The 20,472-nt window shown below is 39.8% G+C and overlaps 1 protein-coding gene and 1 long non-coding RNA gene across 10 annotated transcripts in view; one reads left to right on the top strand and one right to left on the bottom strand.

The window, feature by feature from the left end:
- The first annotated feature begins 71 nt into the window (after positions 1 to 71).
- On the top strand, positions 72 to 4,278 carry LOC107833930 (uncharacterized). The gene is made up of 2 exons (XR_001659699.1): positions 72 to 1,752; positions 4,012 to 4,278. It is a non-coding gene; the product is annotated as an uncharacterized LOC107833930 (long non-coding RNA).
- The window catches only part of nrcama (neuronal cell adhesion molecule a), a 49,921-nt gene continuing 31,558 nt past the window's right edge, over positions 2,110 to 20,472 (bottom strand). The window contains exons 3-33 of one of the 9 annotated variants that reach the window (XM_016664318.1): positions 20,269 to 20,450; positions 19,944 to 19,961; positions 19,441 to 19,546; positions 18,252 to 18,445; positions 18,044 to 18,166; positions 17,784 to 17,954; positions 16,938 to 17,049; positions 16,563 to 16,747; positions 16,242 to 16,373; positions 15,925 to 16,068; positions 15,712 to 15,823; positions 15,375 to 15,541; positions 15,135 to 15,282; positions 14,934 to 15,058; positions 14,414 to 14,443; positions 13,771 to 13,872; positions 13,185 to 13,382; positions 13,019 to 13,089; positions 12,703 to 12,928; positions 12,508 to 12,623; positions 12,179 to 12,386; positions 11,951 to 12,073; positions 11,678 to 11,854; positions 11,456 to 11,488; positions 10,343 to 10,408; positions 9,416 to 9,540; positions 9,167 to 9,320; positions 7,573 to 7,704; positions 7,415 to 7,493; positions 6,722 to 6,733; positions 2,110 to 5,062 (exon numbers count right to left, since the gene is read on the bottom strand). In XM_016664318.1, the coding sequence (XP_016519804.1) occupies positions 4,828 to 5,062; positions 6,722 to 6,733; positions 7,415 to 7,493; positions 7,573 to 7,704; positions 9,167 to 9,320; positions 9,416 to 9,540; positions 10,343 to 10,408; positions 11,456 to 11,488; positions 11,678 to 11,854; positions 11,951 to 12,073; positions 12,179 to 12,386; positions 12,508 to 12,623; positions 12,703 to 12,928; positions 13,019 to 13,089; positions 13,185 to 13,382; positions 13,771 to 13,872; positions 14,414 to 14,443; positions 14,934 to 15,058; positions 15,135 to 15,282; positions 15,375 to 15,541; positions 15,712 to 15,823; positions 15,925 to 16,068; positions 16,242 to 16,373; positions 16,563 to 16,747; positions 16,938 to 17,049; positions 17,784 to 17,954; positions 18,044 to 18,166; positions 18,252 to 18,445; positions 19,441 to 19,546; positions 19,944 to 19,961; positions 20,269 to 20,450 (4,006 nt within the window). In that variant the 3' untranslated portion in view covers positions 2,110 to 4,827. The remainder of the gene's footprint in view (positions 5,063 to 6,721; positions 6,734 to 7,414; positions 7,494 to 7,572; positions 7,705 to 9,166; positions 9,321 to 9,415; positions 9,541 to 10,342; positions 10,409 to 11,455; positions 11,489 to 11,677; positions 11,855 to 11,950; positions 12,074 to 12,178; positions 12,387 to 12,507; positions 12,624 to 12,702; positions 12,929 to 13,018; positions 13,090 to 13,184; positions 13,383 to 13,770; positions 13,873 to 14,413; positions 14,444 to 14,933; positions 15,059 to 15,134; positions 15,283 to 15,374; positions 15,542 to 15,711; positions 15,824 to 15,924; positions 16,069 to 16,241; positions 16,374 to 16,562; positions 16,748 to 16,937; positions 17,050 to 17,783; positions 17,955 to 18,043; positions 18,167 to 18,251; positions 18,446 to 19,440; positions 19,547 to 19,943; positions 19,962 to 20,268; positions 20,451 to 20,472) is intronic. The other 8 variants (XM_016664321.1, XM_007578842.2, XM_016664324.1 and 5 more) reach the window with 8 other exon arrangements.

Genomic DNA, 20,472 nt, shown 5'->3' with positions numbered 1-20,472 from the left:
TGCCCACCTGCGGATTTTTTATTTTTATTTTTTCCATTTTATGTTGCTCTCTGCTTTTATTTTGAAGTGAGGATGTCACACTTTAAAGTTGAAGATCATAAAAGGACATGTCAATATCACCCAAGGATAAATAGGACGTTTTTCCCCCTCTTTATTTACTAACATTTAGAGCATGAATATTCTTTATTATGATAATCTTTATTTATTTATTTACATTAAGTTCTTAAAATGATCTGAAGACCCAATACATGCTGATTTAAGATCCCATCTCCACCACGGTTATAATGGATGGGTTCGTGAACTCTGAAATGGCACCACATCTTAAATACAAACCTGAATTGGATCATTATCGATGTGAAGATCCCTCATGTTTTCATTCTTAAAAGAACATAAGTGAACAACTCTCAAAATGCTGCTCAATCTCAAACATGGCTGCCTTAAAGAATAAGGAAGGAGAGCATTAATAAGTAAAGAAGGCCAACTGTAATTCTGAAAAAGCTGCAGAGACACAAAGTTTAAGTGGAACAATCTGTGAACACAACATCGATTCTTTATGCAATCGATAAATCTCGGCTTTATGGAAGAGGAATGTATACAGTTGTGTAGGAAAACATATTGGGTGCAAAAGACATCAGTCTAAAGGTGACGTTCACATTTCACGAGGAGGACAACAGGTACAATGAAAGAGGTTTAAATCACACTGTATTAACTCTATTGACTATGATCCAATCAAAGTCCAGCCCTGATTCTACAAGTTGAAAAGAAACGTTCAAATGTTTAAAGATTGAATAGATCCACTAGGTGGAGCCAAATCTCACACTTTAACACGTTGCACTGCAGCAAAGATACAAAAATAAACTGATTTGAAATCCCGAAACCAACATTTATTAGTTTTTTTTGTACTTCATTTAAAATACAAAATATTTTGCAATATTATATTGTGAAGTAAACCATTCAACAGCCTTTCATGCTTCTCATGTAGCTTCAACATTAACCAGAATGTTATAATTATATACTGTTTCAGCCAGCAACATTGTTTCCAGGGTATTCACACTGAAATGCACCAGTTAGTGTGTCCATTCCATCCTATTGTATTATCCAAATTAGTAGTATGTTTTTCATTTTCCAGTGCACAATCCTAAAAAAAAGGCATCTAATTTAGGACAATACAGTTGTCCTAAATTAGATGTGCAAAATTATTTTGAAATAATAGTCCACTTAATGTTGTTTTTTTTGGTAATATTTATATATATTAAATATAAAAAGGCAGAAAATGTGCATGAACTGGCAGAAATAGAAACAATACAGGTGTCACAAGAGCTCAGTCACAAGTTAAATCATCAGAGGTGATACCCGATACTGTAGGCTAAACATGTTTACCTGACGATAATATATAAAAGAAAAAACAAACAGAAGTTCACACTAAATCAAAGAGTGAATACTAGAAGTCGTCTAATTCCTCACAGTCTAACTTCCTCACCCCATGCCAACTCTGATCTTAACACGTCTAAGCTCAAATCAAACCGTTATTTACAATAAACAGAAAATATATATATCTACACGCGGTGTTCTGACATGTTGAAACCTAAAAACTTGATGCAAGTTATGATAAAGACATGAAAATGCTTTAAAAAACAAAACAAAAAAAATAATCTCCTATGTCCAGAAGGAGCAAACTACAGGACACACATTGGAACAATAGAAAGCAGTGTGAACTTCACGCATGCACACCCACGCACACACACACACGCAGTATGCATGTGTCGCACACGCTCGTGAACTCAGACATTCACACCTGTACTTCATCTGCAAAAACATGAAATCTGCACTCAGACTGTAATAACATATACTGCAGAAGGCAAGCAAAAATGCATAAACCAAAGTCACCAGTGCATTTCAAGAGTGCATTCACTCTTGAAATGAAACAAGCAGTATTTTCATTCACATAAACAGATACACTTGTATCCACATTCAGTATTATTATCCCCCCCCCCACCACCTATTTTTCCCAATGGTGACGGTTACAACAGGACGAGATGAGGTGGTGAAGCTGGTTCACACTGGCAGTTATCTAGTGAGCAGTTTGGCAGTAGTTTAGTTTAGGTCTTCGATGAATGAGTTGAGGAAGGGAATGTTTGACATGAACGCGTGATCTCGAGTTTCCGACCAAATGCCCATTTTAGAATTGCTTAGCTCTCAGCGAGGTGCTTTCTTTTTATGAGGATGGAAGCTGAGTAACATGATTGTCGACAAAGCCATGACCATAGAGTTAAAGTAGGCTCCTTGCACTTACTGCCACTTTTGAAATCTGTTTTCAGCCTTGTGTAGGAACCTGGACCCCTAAGAAAATCTGAATTAGAACAGCCTTCATTAACAAGTTTCCCCTTAATTTGTTCTTTATAGCTTACAAAATAGTAAAATCTGTCATATTTTCTGGCAAAAAAAAAAAAAAGGTCATTATCGGCTTTATATTAAGGGCTACTTAAAAAACAAAACTTTTTCTAAAAACGTTTTTTTCATGAGGTGCCTTTTATGAAGCTTTGAACATCCACCTTGTTTTTAAAATTTTGGTTTGCATAAATTGGCATTGAACTGTGGATCTAGGTAACTGTTTTCTACAAAGGCACTAGAAACCATGCTGACAGCTTTGTGATTACCAACACGTCGTTAAATACCTCCAATATTCCTAGCAAACTTGTACGATTAGAATATTTCCGTGAGCACGTGTACAGAAAACAAAGGTGGAGGATTAATGCCAGTGAAATTAATGTTAAGATGGGAGAGTTTTGACAGGGTCTGCACAGCGGGAAGCAATAGACAGCTACACTGGATCAGTCATTAGTGTTCAGCAACAAGGGTACAATGTAACGGTAATAGAGTATAAGGTAAATGATGGTAGAAACCAGGAGGCTACAAACAGACTGTTTGGAACCACAGTGGCTTGGAAATGTGTTGATACTTTTACTTTTTTATTGGATTTTGCCACATTACAACCTTAGCTCCAATGTATTTTTTAATAGCTAACGTAAAAGTTGCATGACTGTAAAATGGAAGGATTAGGACTTATGATAACCAACATTTTTTTTGCAATTGTAAAATAACAAAAGGGCGATGTGCATTTGTGTTCTGCTCCTTTTACGCCTTGATTTATCTAAACAAAATCCAACTATTTTTCTACATCTGCCTGTTAATCGGAGGGTGTGCCTTTCACTTTTGAACAATGGACAACAGAGGCATTCACCCTGTATGACAAAGGACATTAGAGGGCATGCAGACACTCACAGAGGCCAGATACATGGCATGCATGCTTTTCAGTTGAAGGGGGGAAAAAAATCAAAGTACATGGAAAGAACCGATGCACTGTATGAACAGAAACTAAAACTTTAAGTAAGGAACCTCAAAAGTTTCCAACTATCAGCACTTACCTTTAAAAATCACCAAGGAGGAAATACATTGGGGGATGTTTAATTTTTTGCATAAACGCTTATGTTTTGTCAAAGTCTTAAGAGTTTGGTTCGAGAAAATCAGTGAACAAACCGCATCGTGACGACACAATTCGCAAAACAAAAACCAGCCTAACTTAAGCTTCTTTGCCAACAAAATGCAAAACGACAAATGTGGTGGAAATATAACACGAGAAATCCCCCAGGGGAAAAGTTCCAGTTTCTAGATTTGGAAAGCTGGTAGAGAGACACCCCTAATAACTTTCACCTGCAAAGACAAGCTTCATGTGACTCAGCAAAGTACAAATGCATGCCACTTTTCTTAGATTTTCATCATGAAAAATATTTTGAGAAATCTACGTGTCGATTATGAATCATCTTGTGTTGGTCTCTCCTATAAAATCCAAATAAAACCCATTGAAATATAAGGTTGCAATGTGAGAAAATGTGAAAAATTTAGTTTAGCACTGCGCTGCTAGCATGCGACACCAGGCTGGCTCTCCAGGCTTCTCAGGCTCTACGACCGGACACACCTGACCTGGACATATAGCTCCCATTCTTTCTCTAGCACACACACACACACGCACAAACAGTCCATCTGTAATAAAATAAAGAAAGGCAGTTAAATAAAAACACCTACTAGTTTCTACTTTGAGTCACTCTTTTTCGCAGCTGGAATCACAATACCACTTGCTGCCATGTTTTTTCTTCTATATGTCAAACACCATATAACACTTTTCTTTTCTGCAAGTAAGAAAATAACACCCTAGCTTACAGGCGTGCACCAAATACAACGAAAGATGCAGCATACCTCTGCAAAAAAAAAAAAAAAAAAGGAGACAAGAGGAAAGTAAAATGCTTAACAGACACACAATTTGCTCCATGCAGTTGCTTATGAATGTGATTCACTTATATTAGCCTGCCTGCGGATCATATGCCATACTTCCATCAAATATATATATATATATATATTTATATATATTCGCTATATTTATGATGTTTGTTAAGAGATCACTAACACGCACACGTACACTTGGCCTTGTTTCAGTCTGAGTGGTAAAATCCCCTCTGGCACATTTCGTCTGCTTTTCAGTATTGCTCGCCGTCTCTTTTCTTCTTTTAATGGTTGTGGGGGATTCTTAAGTGTGTGTTCACTGGTAGGTCACAGTGCGACTGGGGCTGCCGGGGTGTGGAGATGAGGACATGTCAGCAGTCTTGGCGTAAAGGCAGCCTTGACCACCAGAGTGACGGCAACCACAGGGTAAAGGTAGGTGCCCGCGACGACAGCTGTCGCCTTAGCAACTGTCACCACCGGGATGATCACATTTGCCAGGGTGACGCGGGGACGGCCGTAGCAACTGCCGCAGCCAGGAGGGCGGCCGCGTTAGACAAACGAGTTCATGGCGTTGACGGGCGACGGCGCCTCCGAACTCTCGTTGCCCTCGTGCGTGTCCTTCTCCTTCTTGCCGCTGTACTGGCCGATGAAGGAGCCGTCCTCGTTGAACTGTCCGTCCCCGCCCTCCCCGTAGTCCACTAAACTGTCGTCGCTCTCGTCGCGCCGCACCGTCCCGTTGGATGGCGTCCGGCTGCCCTTCAGTGGCTTGTGGTCCTCAGTGTCACTGTTAAGAGGGCGGGAAGGTGAAGGAGCGAAGATTCGCTGAGAAATTATTCACGCCGTGGACGGGAATTCAAACAGGCTCTTCAAACACATTCACATCCTACAGCTATTCCACTGCACAAGTGCTACAAGAACATGGTGGCATTTCTTGATGCCAAATTTTACGTCTACAACAATTAGGCATGGGTCAGTTTTCAATATGCAAGATAGGTTTCTGTTTTAAACAATGACTTTCTAGAACCTTCCATTATGTTGTTTTTGCGGCATAAGGTGGTTGCTGCAGACTGACAGTCGGCCGAGGGAAAGAAATTTAAAATAAACTTTCATCTAACGTTTATGGAATGAAATTTTTCACTATTTTTAGCACAACATTTTCAACAAATACTGGCAACAACATGCAAGAGTTAGAAAGTAAGTTTAATTAAACAGCCTACTGAAGGCAAGATACAAATGAAGAAAGGATTCTATCACCAAACATCACCTGATTTCAATACTCTGTCCAGCTGTCTATTATACCAGCCCATGCCTAATTATAACTACACAAATTAATTAAGTCAACATTTACTGCACACAAAAAAAAAACAAATTGTAAGTTGTTCATATTACATTTTATGTTCCTGTACTTGTACAGTGGAGCAGCTCAGCTACATAACAGTATCATGTATAGCGTTAGTGCTTTAGTGCTTTAATGCTTGAAGCCTGTGCACTAATGGAGGAAGTCTGTCAAGTGCGTGCTGTTTGACTTGTTGCAGAGAACCTGAAATAAGAACTATTTTAGTCAATATGCCAGCAAGTAACATGCAGCAATCCAAAATGCAATCAGAATGTCTATTTTGATGCTGCATTTCAGTAAGAACTCCTTAGTCTAATCCTTTTTTTAATGCAAGCTTTTCAAGGATAATATCAACTCCGCCTTTAGATTTTTTTTTTTCTTTACCGACTGTTTACAATCAACAAAGCAGTATTTATTTGTTAAAATTATGAAAATAGGGTAAATAAAAGCAACTCTTTTTGTGTTGGACCGTTTACTAAGGTAATACAGACCCAGTTACACATGGTATTAACTGGAGGGGATAACTTTTAAGTATCTTTTTAAAACCGTAGAGAAGCTGATAACCGATTATTGACACATTACAGATGGTTTGAAATAAAGCTGGAAATGTAACGCTCCTCTGTGCTGCACTAAAACAAGTCACAAAAAAATTCTTGGACTACTCCCTTCAAATTTAGGCAAGGAAATATTTTACAACTAATGAGGATCCAATGGCATAAAAGCTTGTCTTTCCCATTTTGAAGAGCAACTAGACGATGGTAAAAGCAGATATACGCATCAGGGTGACATTATGGAACTACAAAAAATAGATAAATTTATATTAAAGCTTTTTAACAGATCTATACATATCCATTGCTCAAAAACAAATAAAAACTAACAAGGAGACTAAGACAGCTTTAAAAGACAGCAATGTCTGGTTTCCTGACACTAACGTTCAAGTTATTAAATGTTATTTAAATGAACAAGACTGTCACCTTAATGCCAGGTGTAAACAGGGTCTGCGCTGAAGCTGCTTGTCCCCACAGATTAATCCACTAAAGTTAGAAAGCGCTTTAAAAGCAACCGAGGGTTGCGTTAGGTGCATGCTGGTTTTATTGCATGTCTTACCTCTCGATTGACCTAAATCCCACAGAGGAGAAAGATAAAAACGCAAATTTACATAAACAGCACTTTGTGGATAATTCATTAGTTTTTGGCCACAGAAAATATATATGTATATATATCTCACAAAGATGAAAACTTACAAAGATGCAAGTTTCCATTTGCATCTTTGTAAAGAAAGCATGCAAATGGAAAGTAGAAGACAAACAAACAGAGCTCCTTTAATAGTTAAACCAAAGAAACTATATCTCTAAATTCCAAAATATACCTTGACCTAATAATGTCATCATTATGTCAAGGTTCTTAATTACATCTGCTAAAGCAAGATGATCTCACTGAAAAAAACAAACAAACAAACAAACAAAACAACTAATAATGCATTTGTTTCAACCTTTTAGAACTAGTTAGTGTACATGACTGGGTATTGCTTAAAGCTAAAGTACTGTGGATTAATCAAAACCTTTTCAGGATTACAGGGTCAATTAGACGGCCAATGAAAAGGTGAGTTGGTAAAACAAAAGCATGTTGTGAATTTTGCCTTGCCTCGATGGAGCGTTTGAAAATGGAGCCGGGTGAAGGGGAGTGTCTCTGTAACCTGACGACATGGTTTACATACATAAAGTAAATTAAAAGAAAACACAAAAAGAAAACACATGTATTTCTTACTGTTAGTCTATTGTAGAGAGTGTTTTCTCTCACCTGTACTCCCCGAATGTCCCATCGTCCTCCTTCATAGGCTGGATCTCTGGGTCTTGATGGGCATCTTCTTTCTCTTTAACTGCAGACACCACAATGAGAGCCTTTTAAATATGCACTCTCCGCAGTTATGCAGTTTACTGGTGCCAGCTGTGCTTTACCTGGATATTTGCCACCTTTGTTTCTCTTGATGAAGCATACGATGAGAAGCACCAAGATCAGCAGAGCGATGGCGCACATCAGTCCGATGAACCAGCCCTGCGTGGCGATGTCTACCTGCCGGTTGGGGACAGCTGGAGGAAAAGACGGAGAGAGACAGGAAGGCGGAAAAAGAACAAATGGAAAGAGTGAGAACAACCGGCTGAGTACATTTGAAGAGATGCACCAATAAATGGGCGGGAGATCTGAAAATGGCTAACTTAGCTTGTTAAAACAACAGTCGTCGTTCTAACCAACGACTGTCTGGTTAGAACATTAAAAGCATGAAATCTTTCCTATTGGCAAATTAGGAAACAAGATGCACTACAAACGTAGCTAAGCTCAAAACTTAGCTATTTTCTGTAGCAGTGGGGTGTTTAAAATTAAGTCTGAAAAAGCACAAAAGTAGAAATTGTTGAGACGAGACTGTTTTCACATAAAACATATCTTGAGCTCATCCAAGTAGTTATAAATAAAAAGGAAGCAACTGTTCTTCTGTCTTATCCTTCCGAGGTTTTGACTCTCTTGTTATTGAACCTGCTGGATTTATAAAAGTTGAAATTTAAGCTAAAGTCCATAATTTCCATTAACATACAAATAAAGAAAATTGCTACGGTTAGTAATCCTACCCACTCACATAGTGGCCACTCTTACAAATATTTATTGACTGCTCACATTGTGAGAATGGAACAAAACAAAAAAAACAAAAAAAAAACATTAAGTCTTGTTTTAGGTTTGATCAAACTGGAGATCAGAAATCTGCCACTAATCTTGGTGCATCTTTTTACATTAATAGAGAAACTTAAATGTTTGGGTGGTTCTTGTCATGGAGTCCAAAACTAAAGTTAACAGAGACTTCAAACTTTGAAATGAAAATTCAAAGATGGATCAACATGCAGATTTTTTTTTTTGAAACATTAAGTAAAATGACCGAGAGAATAGAACACAAATAACAGAAAAAAAAATGATATTAGAGTAATTATTAATGTCATATGCGACATTCATTTTGCTTTGTTCTTTTTTTCTTGAAGTTTATTTATTGTGCTTTCATATTTAACATGTCATGTCTTTCATAATCCTTTTATTGAGTAAAAAATTGTGATTTTTTTTTTCTGGATATTATATGAGTCCAGAGAGAAGATTTAAGGATTTGAACACAGCGCAGTTCAGATTCCCTCATGTGTTCTCGTCTGTGAAGATTTGAGTTTATTCCTGTAGGAGTTGCTTTCGGATTATACATGCATCACAACTATTGAGTAAAACACCACTGAAGGTAGGTCTGATTGGACACAAACTCCTCCCAAATTCTCAATTAAATCTTTTTGACAAACAAGATCTTTTCAAGAGATCAACTATTTTAGAAAAAAAGAACAAAATCTGAAACATGGCGTGAGGAGCAGGTGAAATGAAAATGACCTGAAGTAAATGACGACAGCTACAAAACGACTACATTCACGGCTGACTGCAACAGTCGATGCCTGGTGACTGAAAACAACAGAAAACCGACTTAAATCGAACACAAAAGACAGCCTTGCACCCCGAGGCACGCCGCCTCACCTGGCACTGTGACCGACACTTCATTGGTCTTGTGGACCGCCGGGCCGGCGCCATCTCTAGCTACCACGCACACAGAATAGGACGTCCCAGGCTTTAGGCCTTTTATAGTATGCGAATGTGTACCATTTACTGACTCCCTTTTCCACTCATCACCTGGAAGTGGTGCAGCGCATGGAGAGGGATTAGAGTCGGACAACGTTTGGAAGAGCTGTATGCACATGGAAAATGGAGGAAGCAAGGAGATCCCTTACTGTTTTCTACAGCATATTCCACAAATAAATTCTTATTGTGTCCAAAGTATTCCCAACTGATCACTAGGCCTTCCTCTGACACAGATGCGTTAACCGTTCCGAACACAGACCCAGCAGAAGTCACTGGGCAGACAAAAGAGAAAACAGATGTTCTTATTTAAATATGAAAGAGAAATTTCAGCTTAGAATTTTTTTTTCATTATGATCAAGTTATTATATATATATATATTTTTTAAAAAACCTACAAAATAAAATTTTAATTGCTACTAAAGAGTCAAAAGTCAGTGTATTCATGCACGTGAAGTTCGCACAATCATTTTTGCACATTTTGGTTACGTACATAATTTCAAAATTAAGCCTACAAAGTAATTTAGAAAACAAGAAAAGAGTACTATTTTTTTTTATAAGTCGCAAATGTATGTTTTTTCTAACCTTTTCTGTGATAAAGAAGGAAATAAATACAGTAGTTGTTGCAAAAACGACAATTCCTTGTAAAGACTATTGTTACCCTGGAGTACCAATCACACAAGAAAAGGTAAAAATGCCTTCATTTCTACATAGATCAATACCACATCATTTAGAAACCACACAAATATGTGTCATTTATTCGTTGATTTTAAAAAAAACTATCAAATGTGGCACTGTGTCGACGGCAGCGTGACCATTTTATCGACTAAGAACTTGAAGTATGATAAGAAACAAAAAAAAGAAAAAAAGAAAAGTCAGAATATATGTCCAGAACTTAATGTTGATCAGCAAAGGTTAGTTTCCCCAATGTATGATATCTAAAAATAACAAACAAACAAAAAAACATCTCTCTTCAATAAATAAATGACTTAATAGGTTCTTTTGGGGTCTACTTTTAAGGGAAACCATTTTTGCAGCACTCAGTGTAAGCCAGGGTAGACATGGGAAGTGCTTGTACCCTTGTGAAGCGGGGGATGTAGAGACAGAGTGATGGGGGAGGTTGGGTGAGGGGGCTCTGTGGGGCCTGAAAGGACACGGAAAGAGTAAGACAACACACATACAGAGCACGTGACAAAAGGCAACATACAGTACTGAGAAACAGAGATCAGATATTCTGTGCTACCTCTGAGCTTTGTAATTCAGAACTCGATCAAACACTGAATTGATCGTTGCATCCAGACCGAAATAAGCCAGATCTGAATTACAAGACAGGCGTACCAACAAACTGGGCTTGATTAAAATCTCTTATGTAGCAGATCAAAGACAACAGGTAGCAGAGGGTAACAAGGCGAAGGAAATACGTTATAGAGTTAGATTATACAGATGGAGAGTGCAAGCATAGCAACAAGGCAGTGTGCATAAAGGTGAGATACATACATACAGCTCATTAACATGCATAACTTTGTTTTTCTCAATGTGACATTAAATCAGATTTGAATGTTTCCTGTTCCAGCTCAGCAAGGATTACCAAAATCCTCACAGATTTTTTTTTTGTCTTTCTTCAAAGTCAAAAATTAACATACACTATAATTACTACACCATTAATCTTTGTTTGGAAGCTCAAATGATGATTTCATGGCATTGTAAGCTTCTGAAAGGTTTAACATACGAGCTAATTAGAGGCAGTAGGTACCATAGCATACCAGTAGGTATGTTGTGTTGCTTCCTTGTTGGATATTATAGAGAAATGAAAAGAAATAACCAAAGGTACCAGGAAGAGATTCGCGAACCTCCATAAGTCTGATTTATCCTTGGGTAGGGCTTCCAAATGTCTGAAGGTGCCAAATGCCTCCAAAATACCATCTATAAGGATAAATGACCAAACAAGTTGTTGATATTTAGGAAATAGAAATAATTGTAGTAATCGTAAATGACCTGAAACAGGAAACTTCTTGCCTGATTTTAAGTCACATAGTGAGGAAAAAAAAAGGTTACATGTCAATTTAACTTGTAAATATCTAGGATTAACTCTAAATATACCTATAAAATATGACATCCTAGGGTTTGTTTTGGTTTTCTAATGGAAAAAAAAAAAAAAAAAAAAAAAAAACGTGTCATGCAAACATGTTACCTTTGCCTGGCTGTATAGTGGGCTGAATAAGAGCTTAAAAGAGAAAAGAAAAGACAAAGACAGGCCTGTAAGACATTAAGTGGGGGATAAAGAAGAGCCTCCTCATGGTTGTCAGTTTTAAAGGAGTCTTTAACCCTAGCTTTTGTAAGATACTGACCTTTTCTCTCAGAATTTTGGAGTGAATCACCTCAAGATAAAAACCGAAAGCACACAAGGCCATACCTGTATCCATGGCTGTAGACGCCTCTTCTGTGATTTCAGGGCCGGGGCCTTTTCTTGTCCGAGCCTTCAAGTAAAACTTATAGAGCACGCTTGTGTTCAGGCTGGTCAGTGTGATGGTGGTCACGTTGGCTGGAAAGGTCACTTCCTTGACTGGTCCCAGTTCACTTGTGGTGTTAACTGTTGAGGAAGCAGAAAGAAGTCAGTGATGGGAAATGAACGACTACATAAAAGCAGAAGAGAAAACGAGTTATTAGGTTGTCTGGTTACCCCTACCAGGGTGGTATTTGAGAGTGTATCCTGTAAGGCGTCCATTGTTGCTCAAAGGTGGGCCCCACTTTAGCGTAAGAGTGTCCAAACCGTGGTCAGTCACACTCAAAAAAGAAGGAAGATCTGGAACTGAAATACAAAGTAAAGTCACAGTCAGGATTTATTATGTACTAGAAATCTCTGGAATGAAAGCCAACTTTTCAGAGGATAATGCTAGACCTTATATACACACACCTCCTTCGGGGGTTTCAAACGTCTTTTTGGGGCTGGGAGGTCCTTCTCCTTTGTTATTGAACACCTTGATGAAGAGGTCGTAGACGCTGTAAGGCTGAAGCCCTGGCAGCATTCCCTCACTGCGGTTACCGCTGAAAGTCAAAATTTGCTCCTGCTCGTCTGCTTCTTCCTCTTGGTCTTGCTGGCCTCGCACCCGACGGTAGTACACCTAGATAAAAGACACAAGGACATAAGCGCTATTTTAAAGCCTGGCCACCAAATGTTCTGGCTTATTTGAGTAACTAAAGTCAAGATTTCAAAGCACATTGATCCAAGAAAAAAAAAAGTACCCTGTATCCTTGAAGTTCACCTCGGACAGAGGGGTTTGATACCGGTTCCCACTGAACTTCTGCCAGTGTGCTGTTGGGAACAGTGACCTGGACTCTACCAGGAGCAGACAAAGGCTCTGCCAAGTGGAGAGACACCAGTGTTAGTCATCAGCATAGAAAATTACTTCATTGGAAACATCCAGAAAATTCACTCACTGTCTTCTCCCGAGTATCCAATCACAACTGTGGGTTCAGGCGCGTTGCCGTAGTTGTTAAAGGCCTGAACTTTTATTTCATAGGCCACATAGGTTGGTGTTCCAGAAACAATGAGCTGGGAATCGTTGAGAACGTTCTTCGAGGTCCAGTCGTCTTCCACGTCCTTTTGTCTCCACTGCACCTTGTACTGCAGTCCCGGACCGTTTGACTGAAATCCTGTGAGGGGCTACGCAAGACAAATGTAAAAGAGTCTATTGACTAACAGGCTGAGGAAAACGATTTTAAATCCAACTAAACAAAATCAAATCCTTCAAACCTTCCAAGAGATGACCAAGTTGTCAGACTCGGTTCCTGCTCCTTCCACATTTGTTGGATTTTCATCCGGAGCTGAGGAAAATCAGATAACGCGCAGCTCACTCTGTACATCTGGGAACCTTAAACATGAACTACTCGATAAGTAATTTGTGAAAAGTCCTTGCTACCTGAAGGGTTGGTCCTGTACTGTGCAGAGGGCTCACTGGGGTCGCTGTAGCCGACGTCATTTTGAGCCAGCACTCTGAACGTGTAGTAGACGTACGGAGAGAGCTGGAGCCGGGCCGTGGTGGTGGTACCAGAAACTTCTGTGAGGTTGACCCAAACTCCTGGCTGGTGGAGTAGATCCATGTATTCAATCAAAAAGTCTGGAAAAGAAAAATGGGCAATGTTACTGAGACCATATAGATTGGAAAAGTAAGGATCTTGACTCTAAACTGCCAATTTGACTACCGAGTTTCTGCACTGCAATTTGATGGCAGAGGAATAATCATGTTAGCATCTCTTTACTATGCATTTTATACTGTGTAGCATGTCCAGTGAGATCATCACAACCTGGGGTATCATAATATGAGTAAATTTCTTCATGTTTTGACTCATGCAAAAAAATGTTTTATAGAAGTGGCAACATAAGAAACAGTGTAAAGAGAGGTTCACACGGGAATTTACGTTTTTTCATTTGTTACCAGTTCAAATCTGACACCGAACAATAGTAAAGTGCAAAAATGAATGAATGAACCAATCAATATTTCGTACTCTGTATTGGACTGTTGTTTTCATCTCCAGGGATCCAGGTGAGCTGAACACTTCTCTCCATCTGGTCGGTGAGCTCCAGGTCAGTCGGAGGGTCCGGCTTTTCTGTAAGACCGGTCAGAGTAAAAGCTAGTACTCGACATCCCGCCGGTAGGCTTTTTGTTGTTAAAAACATGTCTTTATAAACATGTTTGAGTTTAAAAAGACATAGTTAATGTACCTTTATGATGACAAAAGCAAATCGTTAAAATTCAGCATGAGCCTTTTGGTGGAATGTATGTTTTGTTTTGTTTTTTTCTACATTCACTTCATGATGACTTGCGAATCACTAACACGTTTGCGTAAGTTTACCAAGTTTTTGGTGAAATTAGGGGTTTTTTTTTCCAGCAATTGTATATCTCCCACACAGGTTTTTCCACTTTTAGCTCATTAAACCTCAATGCTGAACTGAATGAAAGAAAAAAAAAGAAAAAATAAAAAACAATTAATGATGCTTATACACACACCCACAGTTCTGACAAGAGAGAATGTGAAAACGGTTTCATCGAAGAACCGTGGACATGGAGAAGAAACTAAAATGCCAAAAATGTATATCCAGGACATGACAAAATGGACCAGATGGACTGAATGAAAGCTCTATGTTTACCTAACACAACTGGTGGAGGAGGAGTTGCCTCTGATAGCAAGGAAAATAGAGGAAAGTGAAAGAAGAAGATAAGCTGTTAGTATTAAGATATTTTTGAAATGCAAGAAAAGGCAGGAAAAAACACAACTGAAGCATTAGGTTATAACAGAATCAGCAAAGATAAAAGAAGAGGACAGTCATTTGAATTCATGGAGTCTAAAGGTAGATTATAATAAGTGATTGTTCTTGCTTGAATGAAGTCCTGGGCTATGATCCAGTCCAAATTGAAACATGTCAGCAATAAATCAGATTACGTGTGATTTCCCTCCACCTACCTTCTCCCCCCCTCCCCAGGTGCTTGAGTCACCCTCAAGGCCCTGCTGCCCTGGGTGCTCAGTCACGTTGTGCACCATCACCAATCGTCAATGTTTGCAATGTTTTTTTTTCAAATTAACGTAGAATAGCGAAAAGGCAATAAAAATTTACATGTTTTATGCGTCAGAGAATAACACGTTTAAAGCCAAAAAATGTGTCAACGCACCAACAACAGTCAGTGTAGCACTCGCAGAGTCCTGATCCAGAATGGTGTTTGTGATGCAGGTGTAAGTGCCTGCGTCATCATCCGTCACATCTCTGATGATCAGACTCTCATCGCCCACCTCAAACCTGGGTGTATCACCGATGAAGATGTTTTAGTATCATTATCGTTACTGTTGTGTTTTTATCTGAAGGTCTGCTGTACCTCTGATCGTCCGGTAGCTCTCCGTTGTCTTTCAGCCATGTCATGGTGGGCATAAGGGTCTTGTCGTGTTTGACTTTACACTCAAACAGAGCACTCATTCCTCTCTGCACCTTCTTGTACGTCGGCTGGGTGAGGATGCGAGTGGGTTCTGGTGCACAGCGTTAATGGTAATCGATATTTACAGCTAGAACAGTGACTATAAGCAGAACCATTAAAGCAATATTTCTATCTCTTACTGACCTTTAACTTCCAGGAAGACATCATTCTCTTTGAATCCTAGGTTATTGGTGGCGGTGCAGGTGTACTTCCCACTGTGTAGAGGCTGGGCCACGTTGATTTCCAGTGTGCCGTTCTCATGGATCACATAGGAGTCGCCGTCCTTTATGTTGGTCTGACCATCTTTAAACCTGTATTGAGAAATTGAAAAGGACATTTTTGTTATCGTGGTTTCTGGAAACAGAAGAAAAGTAGTGGCAGACGTCTGTCAAGTCTGTTAATAATGTCTACGGATGGGACCAGAGTAAGAAAACGACAAAATGGAACAGTGACCAACTTGGTTTGGGTTTCGAACTCCTACCATGCGATGGTTGGTATTGGTGAGCCGAAGGAGGCGCAGTCGAGCAGCGCCCGGTGGTTCATGATGACTCGGTACACTTGGTTTGGCAGAGTGAGAACTCTTGGTGCTTCAGCTGTTGAGTGCACAGATAGACATTGTTGCTGGATTTCATCGCACACGTGCACGTCTGCGTATGTGAAGGTACGCTAATGGCTAGATGACTTTAAAGCTTACCCAGCACATTGACAAACGCATTAGCCATCAAGTAACCAAACTCATTGGACGCATTGCACTGGAAGACGGCACTGCTTCCCGACTGCACGTTGCTGAGAATCACGGTGTCCTCCTCTATCTTTGGGCCATTTTCTTCATAAACATCTAGGGAAAATAAAAAAGGAGACACTTTTGTCATTCCGACACACGGTTTTCTGGCACTTCAGGTAACTGCAATGCAGCATTTGATGGAATTTGCCTGTATTTTGTTTTACCGTAGTGTCTATTACAGTGAACAGATACAGATAGTCTGTTGGGTTTGTTTTTTTTTTTTTTACCCTGTATTGGACGTCCATTCACAAACCAATTAATTTTTGGCTTGGGATTTCCATTAACACGGCAGGTTAGGATGCCGGTCTCATTCGGAGCCAGTATCAGGTTCCTGGGAGCACTGATCCAGAAAGGAGCAGCTGGGGAGGGAGAATAAAAACGCACAATGAGATTACTGAGAACATGACTCCAAGTCTTTAGATATGCTTGTCTTTATATATGTTTATATGATGACGTTAGAGGAAGCTGACAAGCAAAATGCTTTTTTTTTTTATTTCAAAATTGATGAAGAGACAACAGTACATAAAATTCTTTGCCGATCTTCAGACCTTTAACGGCGACTTTAATTAGGTGATGCGCAGAGCCCAGCTTGTTAGTCGCCGTGCAGCGGTATTCGCCGGCATCGTCTTCATTCACGTTGGAAATCTTCAGCGTTTTGTTGAAGTTGGAAAAGAGCGCCCTGCCACTCGGCAGCTTCCCTGCATCCTTCTGCCATGAAATATCAGGAGTGGGTCTGTCGCAGAAAACACAAAGATCGACTTCATGAGACCGTTTTTGTTTTTTATGCAATTTGTGTTGTATGCACCACTTTGTGTTGGTTTATCATATAAAATCCCAACAAAACATGCTGAATTTAGTGGTTTTAATGTGACAAAATGTTGGAAGAAGTTCAAAACGTATTTTTAAAAAAAAAGCCAACTTACAATCCCTCAGCGATGCATTCCAGTTCAAGAGTCTCTCCTCTCAGAACCATCTTGTTGCTCGTGCTGCCGCTTGGCAATTTGAAACCGGGGCGACGCTCCCCCTCTGGATTACCTGATCACATGAGGAAACAGGTGGGAATCAGAGTCAAGCCAGAGCAGCAGCTAGCTTAGATGTTGGTCTCACCATGACATTTATAAGAGAAGCTTAGTATGTGGAGATGAGAAGTCAGGAAGGGATATTTATGACAATTAGTCAAACAGTCAAACTATTTTCTAAATGTAATAAGATGGGACAGAAAATAATTTATTGTACCAGAATAAAAGAAAGACGCATGTTTTATACATCTGTATTTATTCTTTAATATACTCTTCAATTTGAGAAGCGGGAGAGAATTGTGTTGCGTGTTAATGTAACCACACAGGGAGTGTGTTGAGGCCAAGTTAAAAGGAGCATGTTTATGCCAGGGGGTAAAACACAAGGCAGGGTTCACACTGGGAATACACCAACAGCATTCACCACTATAGAAATCAGTCATACTATAAGCAGCCAAAGTCTCATTCATTGTTTCCACTGGAATATGACAAAAGAAACATGATAACCAGGCAATACCAGGAAGTATAAAGTTGATGTTTACTTTCTCCTTCAATAACATTTTTTTAAGTGTTGCGCTGGAACCGTTGTGACACCGAAAGATGTGCACTGCATTATCAAATACATCCAGGATTACCTGGAGAGAATGTGCAGCGCTTTGCAAAAGAAGCCTCACCCTTTGAACTTTTACACAAACAGTGGCAGCCACATCTCGACTTACACAGACAAAACAAACGTTCACTGCCTGGACTTACTGTTGAGCACAACGACAGAGATGGGCTGCTTCTGCTGGATGGTCTGCGTGTATGGAAAGCGAGCGTAGCAGATGTAATCGCTCCGGGTGTCTTCTGGGAGAACGTTGGAAAAGTACAGGTCTCCGTTCAGGGCCTGGGACACCCGCTTATTCAGCGGCAGCTTCTGGAAGTCTGAGGGGGGGAAACGGCATGCCGGGTGTGATTAATGAGTCGGTGTTCTTTTACAAGAGCGCAGCAAAGTTTACGTTCAAGCGACTCACTGTTATCCATCCAAAAAATGACAGGAGGAGGCAGGCCTGCCGGGGGTCGACACGGAAGCACGAGAGAAACCCCCTTCTGCACCGAAATCACTTCATTTTTCTCCTTTGACCACAAGGGGGACCCTGCGAGTCACGATGACCAAACGAGGGTGTTTTAAAAACACAGACAGTTAGGAATAACTGACTATTATTTATTGAGGTGTCTTACTTGACTGCCTGATCATAATGGTATTGGACAGAGCTTTGCCGTGCTCATTGCTAGCTGTACACTGGTATGTTCCCTCGTAGGCATCAGCCTTTTCTCCACTGATATCAATGACCAGCGTTCCTGAACCGGGCTTCATCAGGACTTTGGAGTCCTTCTCCACATCAAAGTTGGTGCCGTTCCTTGTCCATGAAAAGCTACAGATGACAAGAGTAAATAATGTAGCTTAGAAGGAATAGAAGCAAAAAAAAAAGAAAAAAAAAAGAAAGAAATACTGCAGGCCATTTCTGAAATACATAAAACGACTAATGTTTTGACGTCAGCTTTGGCGCTTTGTGAAGAACAAATAATTTTTGTCCAAACATCTTAATTTTAATTGTATAAAAATAAATGGTTTTATTGCTCACCAGTGTTACAATAAAAGTCTTATTCATGCAGAATCTCAGATCATTTTCATCCATCTTCAAATACACAAATACACTCTGACCAGCTTCCCTGACCCTGCTGAAGAACAACTTTCCTACGTTATGATGCTTCAAGAACCATGTTTGAGCGTGAGGATTGTTGTGCTGCAGTAATAGTGTTCTGCCTCACAAACAGAGGTTTTATATTTTGAGTGAAAAGTTCAGTTTTGGACTCATCTTCATATAATCTCGCTGTGTTCCCTACAAAGTTTGTAACCAACTTTAAAAGGGGATTTCTTCTAGCATTTTTGACAATTGATTTGTTTTTCCTTGCCAGTCTTCCATAATGCCCCAATTGGTTGATTCCATGTTAAACAAACGTTCTGTCAACAGATACTCCCGCATAAGTTGCGGATGTCTGCTTCTAATTTATGCTCTCCCTGCCCAATCTGTCAAGTTTAGGTGGACAGCCGTGCATTGGCAAATTAATAAAATATTGATGTGATTTGTCATGTTTCAAATTCGTTAAAGTCTTTGATTCAATTTGCCCTGATTGTAACGTATTTGATCCAACGACTGGTGGCAAAATCAGAGCAGCTGCTAATCCACTCTTCCGGGTGTGTTTCTTAACCGCCTGATCTCCAAGACGACGGTTGCTATGGCAATTTATCTTCTCCCCTTGCCTCCAGGTTAAGTTGCCCTCGGAAGCAGTGGCTGTAATTTAGCAGGGGGCGAGCACGGCGGCGGCATGAAATCATTCAATAAGTGTTTTGGAGTTACCGTCTCACCTGGGATGAGGCTTCCCTTTGGCCTCGCAGTGAATGACGATGTTCTCCCGTGGATCAAAGATATAATCCTTCGGGGACTGCAGAGTTATGGTGGGGGGTTGGGGCACTGGCGAGACATCCGTAGAAGAGTATTTCAGACACACGTCAGCACTGAATTCAATGTAGAGATACTTTGCATAAATGAGGAGATGAACGATTCAAGCAACACGCATGCTTAGCCACACTCAACAAGATTTGTGGAGCAAACAAGGACATAAGCAGCAATCTCTCTCCTGAGTAAATGACTTACCATTGTTTAACTTCGAAATTATACTTCAAGCAACACTCCAAAGCCAAGCAAGGTGCTCAGTAGAGTTATGGGGTTGGGCGAAAAGGCAAACAAACAAAACAAAACAAAACACTCCGTGCACATTGTTACCCAAGCCACACAAAGAGGAAATCAATACATTTGAAAGGCAAAAACTCCACACAACAAGCCAAGGCTATTTTTTTAGGCAACTTACATCCTTCCAGCACTTTAGCTTTTTGTCCCCCATGACATGCCATTCAACGGTAATAGAATATTGAGGAGAGGTGTTAGAGTTTCTTCGGATGTCTCGCAAGGAACAAGCAGCAGATTAATTTGAAAGACATTTTTTTTTTTTTTTTTTTTAAGAGTTTGATAGAGCCAGCGTAATCAGCTTTCCCACGTTTAGCTTGCATTTTTGGTGGAAGAAGGTGGAACAAATGCAAGAAGAGGCTTTTCACAAACACTGAATATCAGTTTACAGAAGAGAAACACCACGCCGCATCGGTTGCAAATTATATATTATTGTGAGTGATACTTACGATCAAGAGGAACTTCAAGCCCTGCAGTCATGTGACCCAGCAATATCAATAATACAGCTTCAAGACCTGGAGTCCATTTTTGTTTCTTGTCCATGTTTGTGTAAGTCAGACCCCGAGTGATGATCTTCCCTCCAGGGTTAACAGTAGCAGAAGAGTGACCAGCTGGTGAAGAAGAATCGACTCTACAAAGGTAGAAAAACATAA

This window comes from Poecilia formosa, unplaced genomic scaffold (genome assembly GCF_000485575.1).
Source record: "Poecilia formosa unplaced genomic scaffold, Poecilia_formosa-5.1.2 Scaffold9, whole genome shotgun sequence".
Classification (NCBI taxonomy): Eukaryota; Metazoa; Chordata; class Actinopteri; order Cyprinodontiformes; family Poeciliidae; genus Poecilia; species Poecilia formosa.
This window is presented reverse-complemented; position numbering and strand designations above follow the sequence as displayed.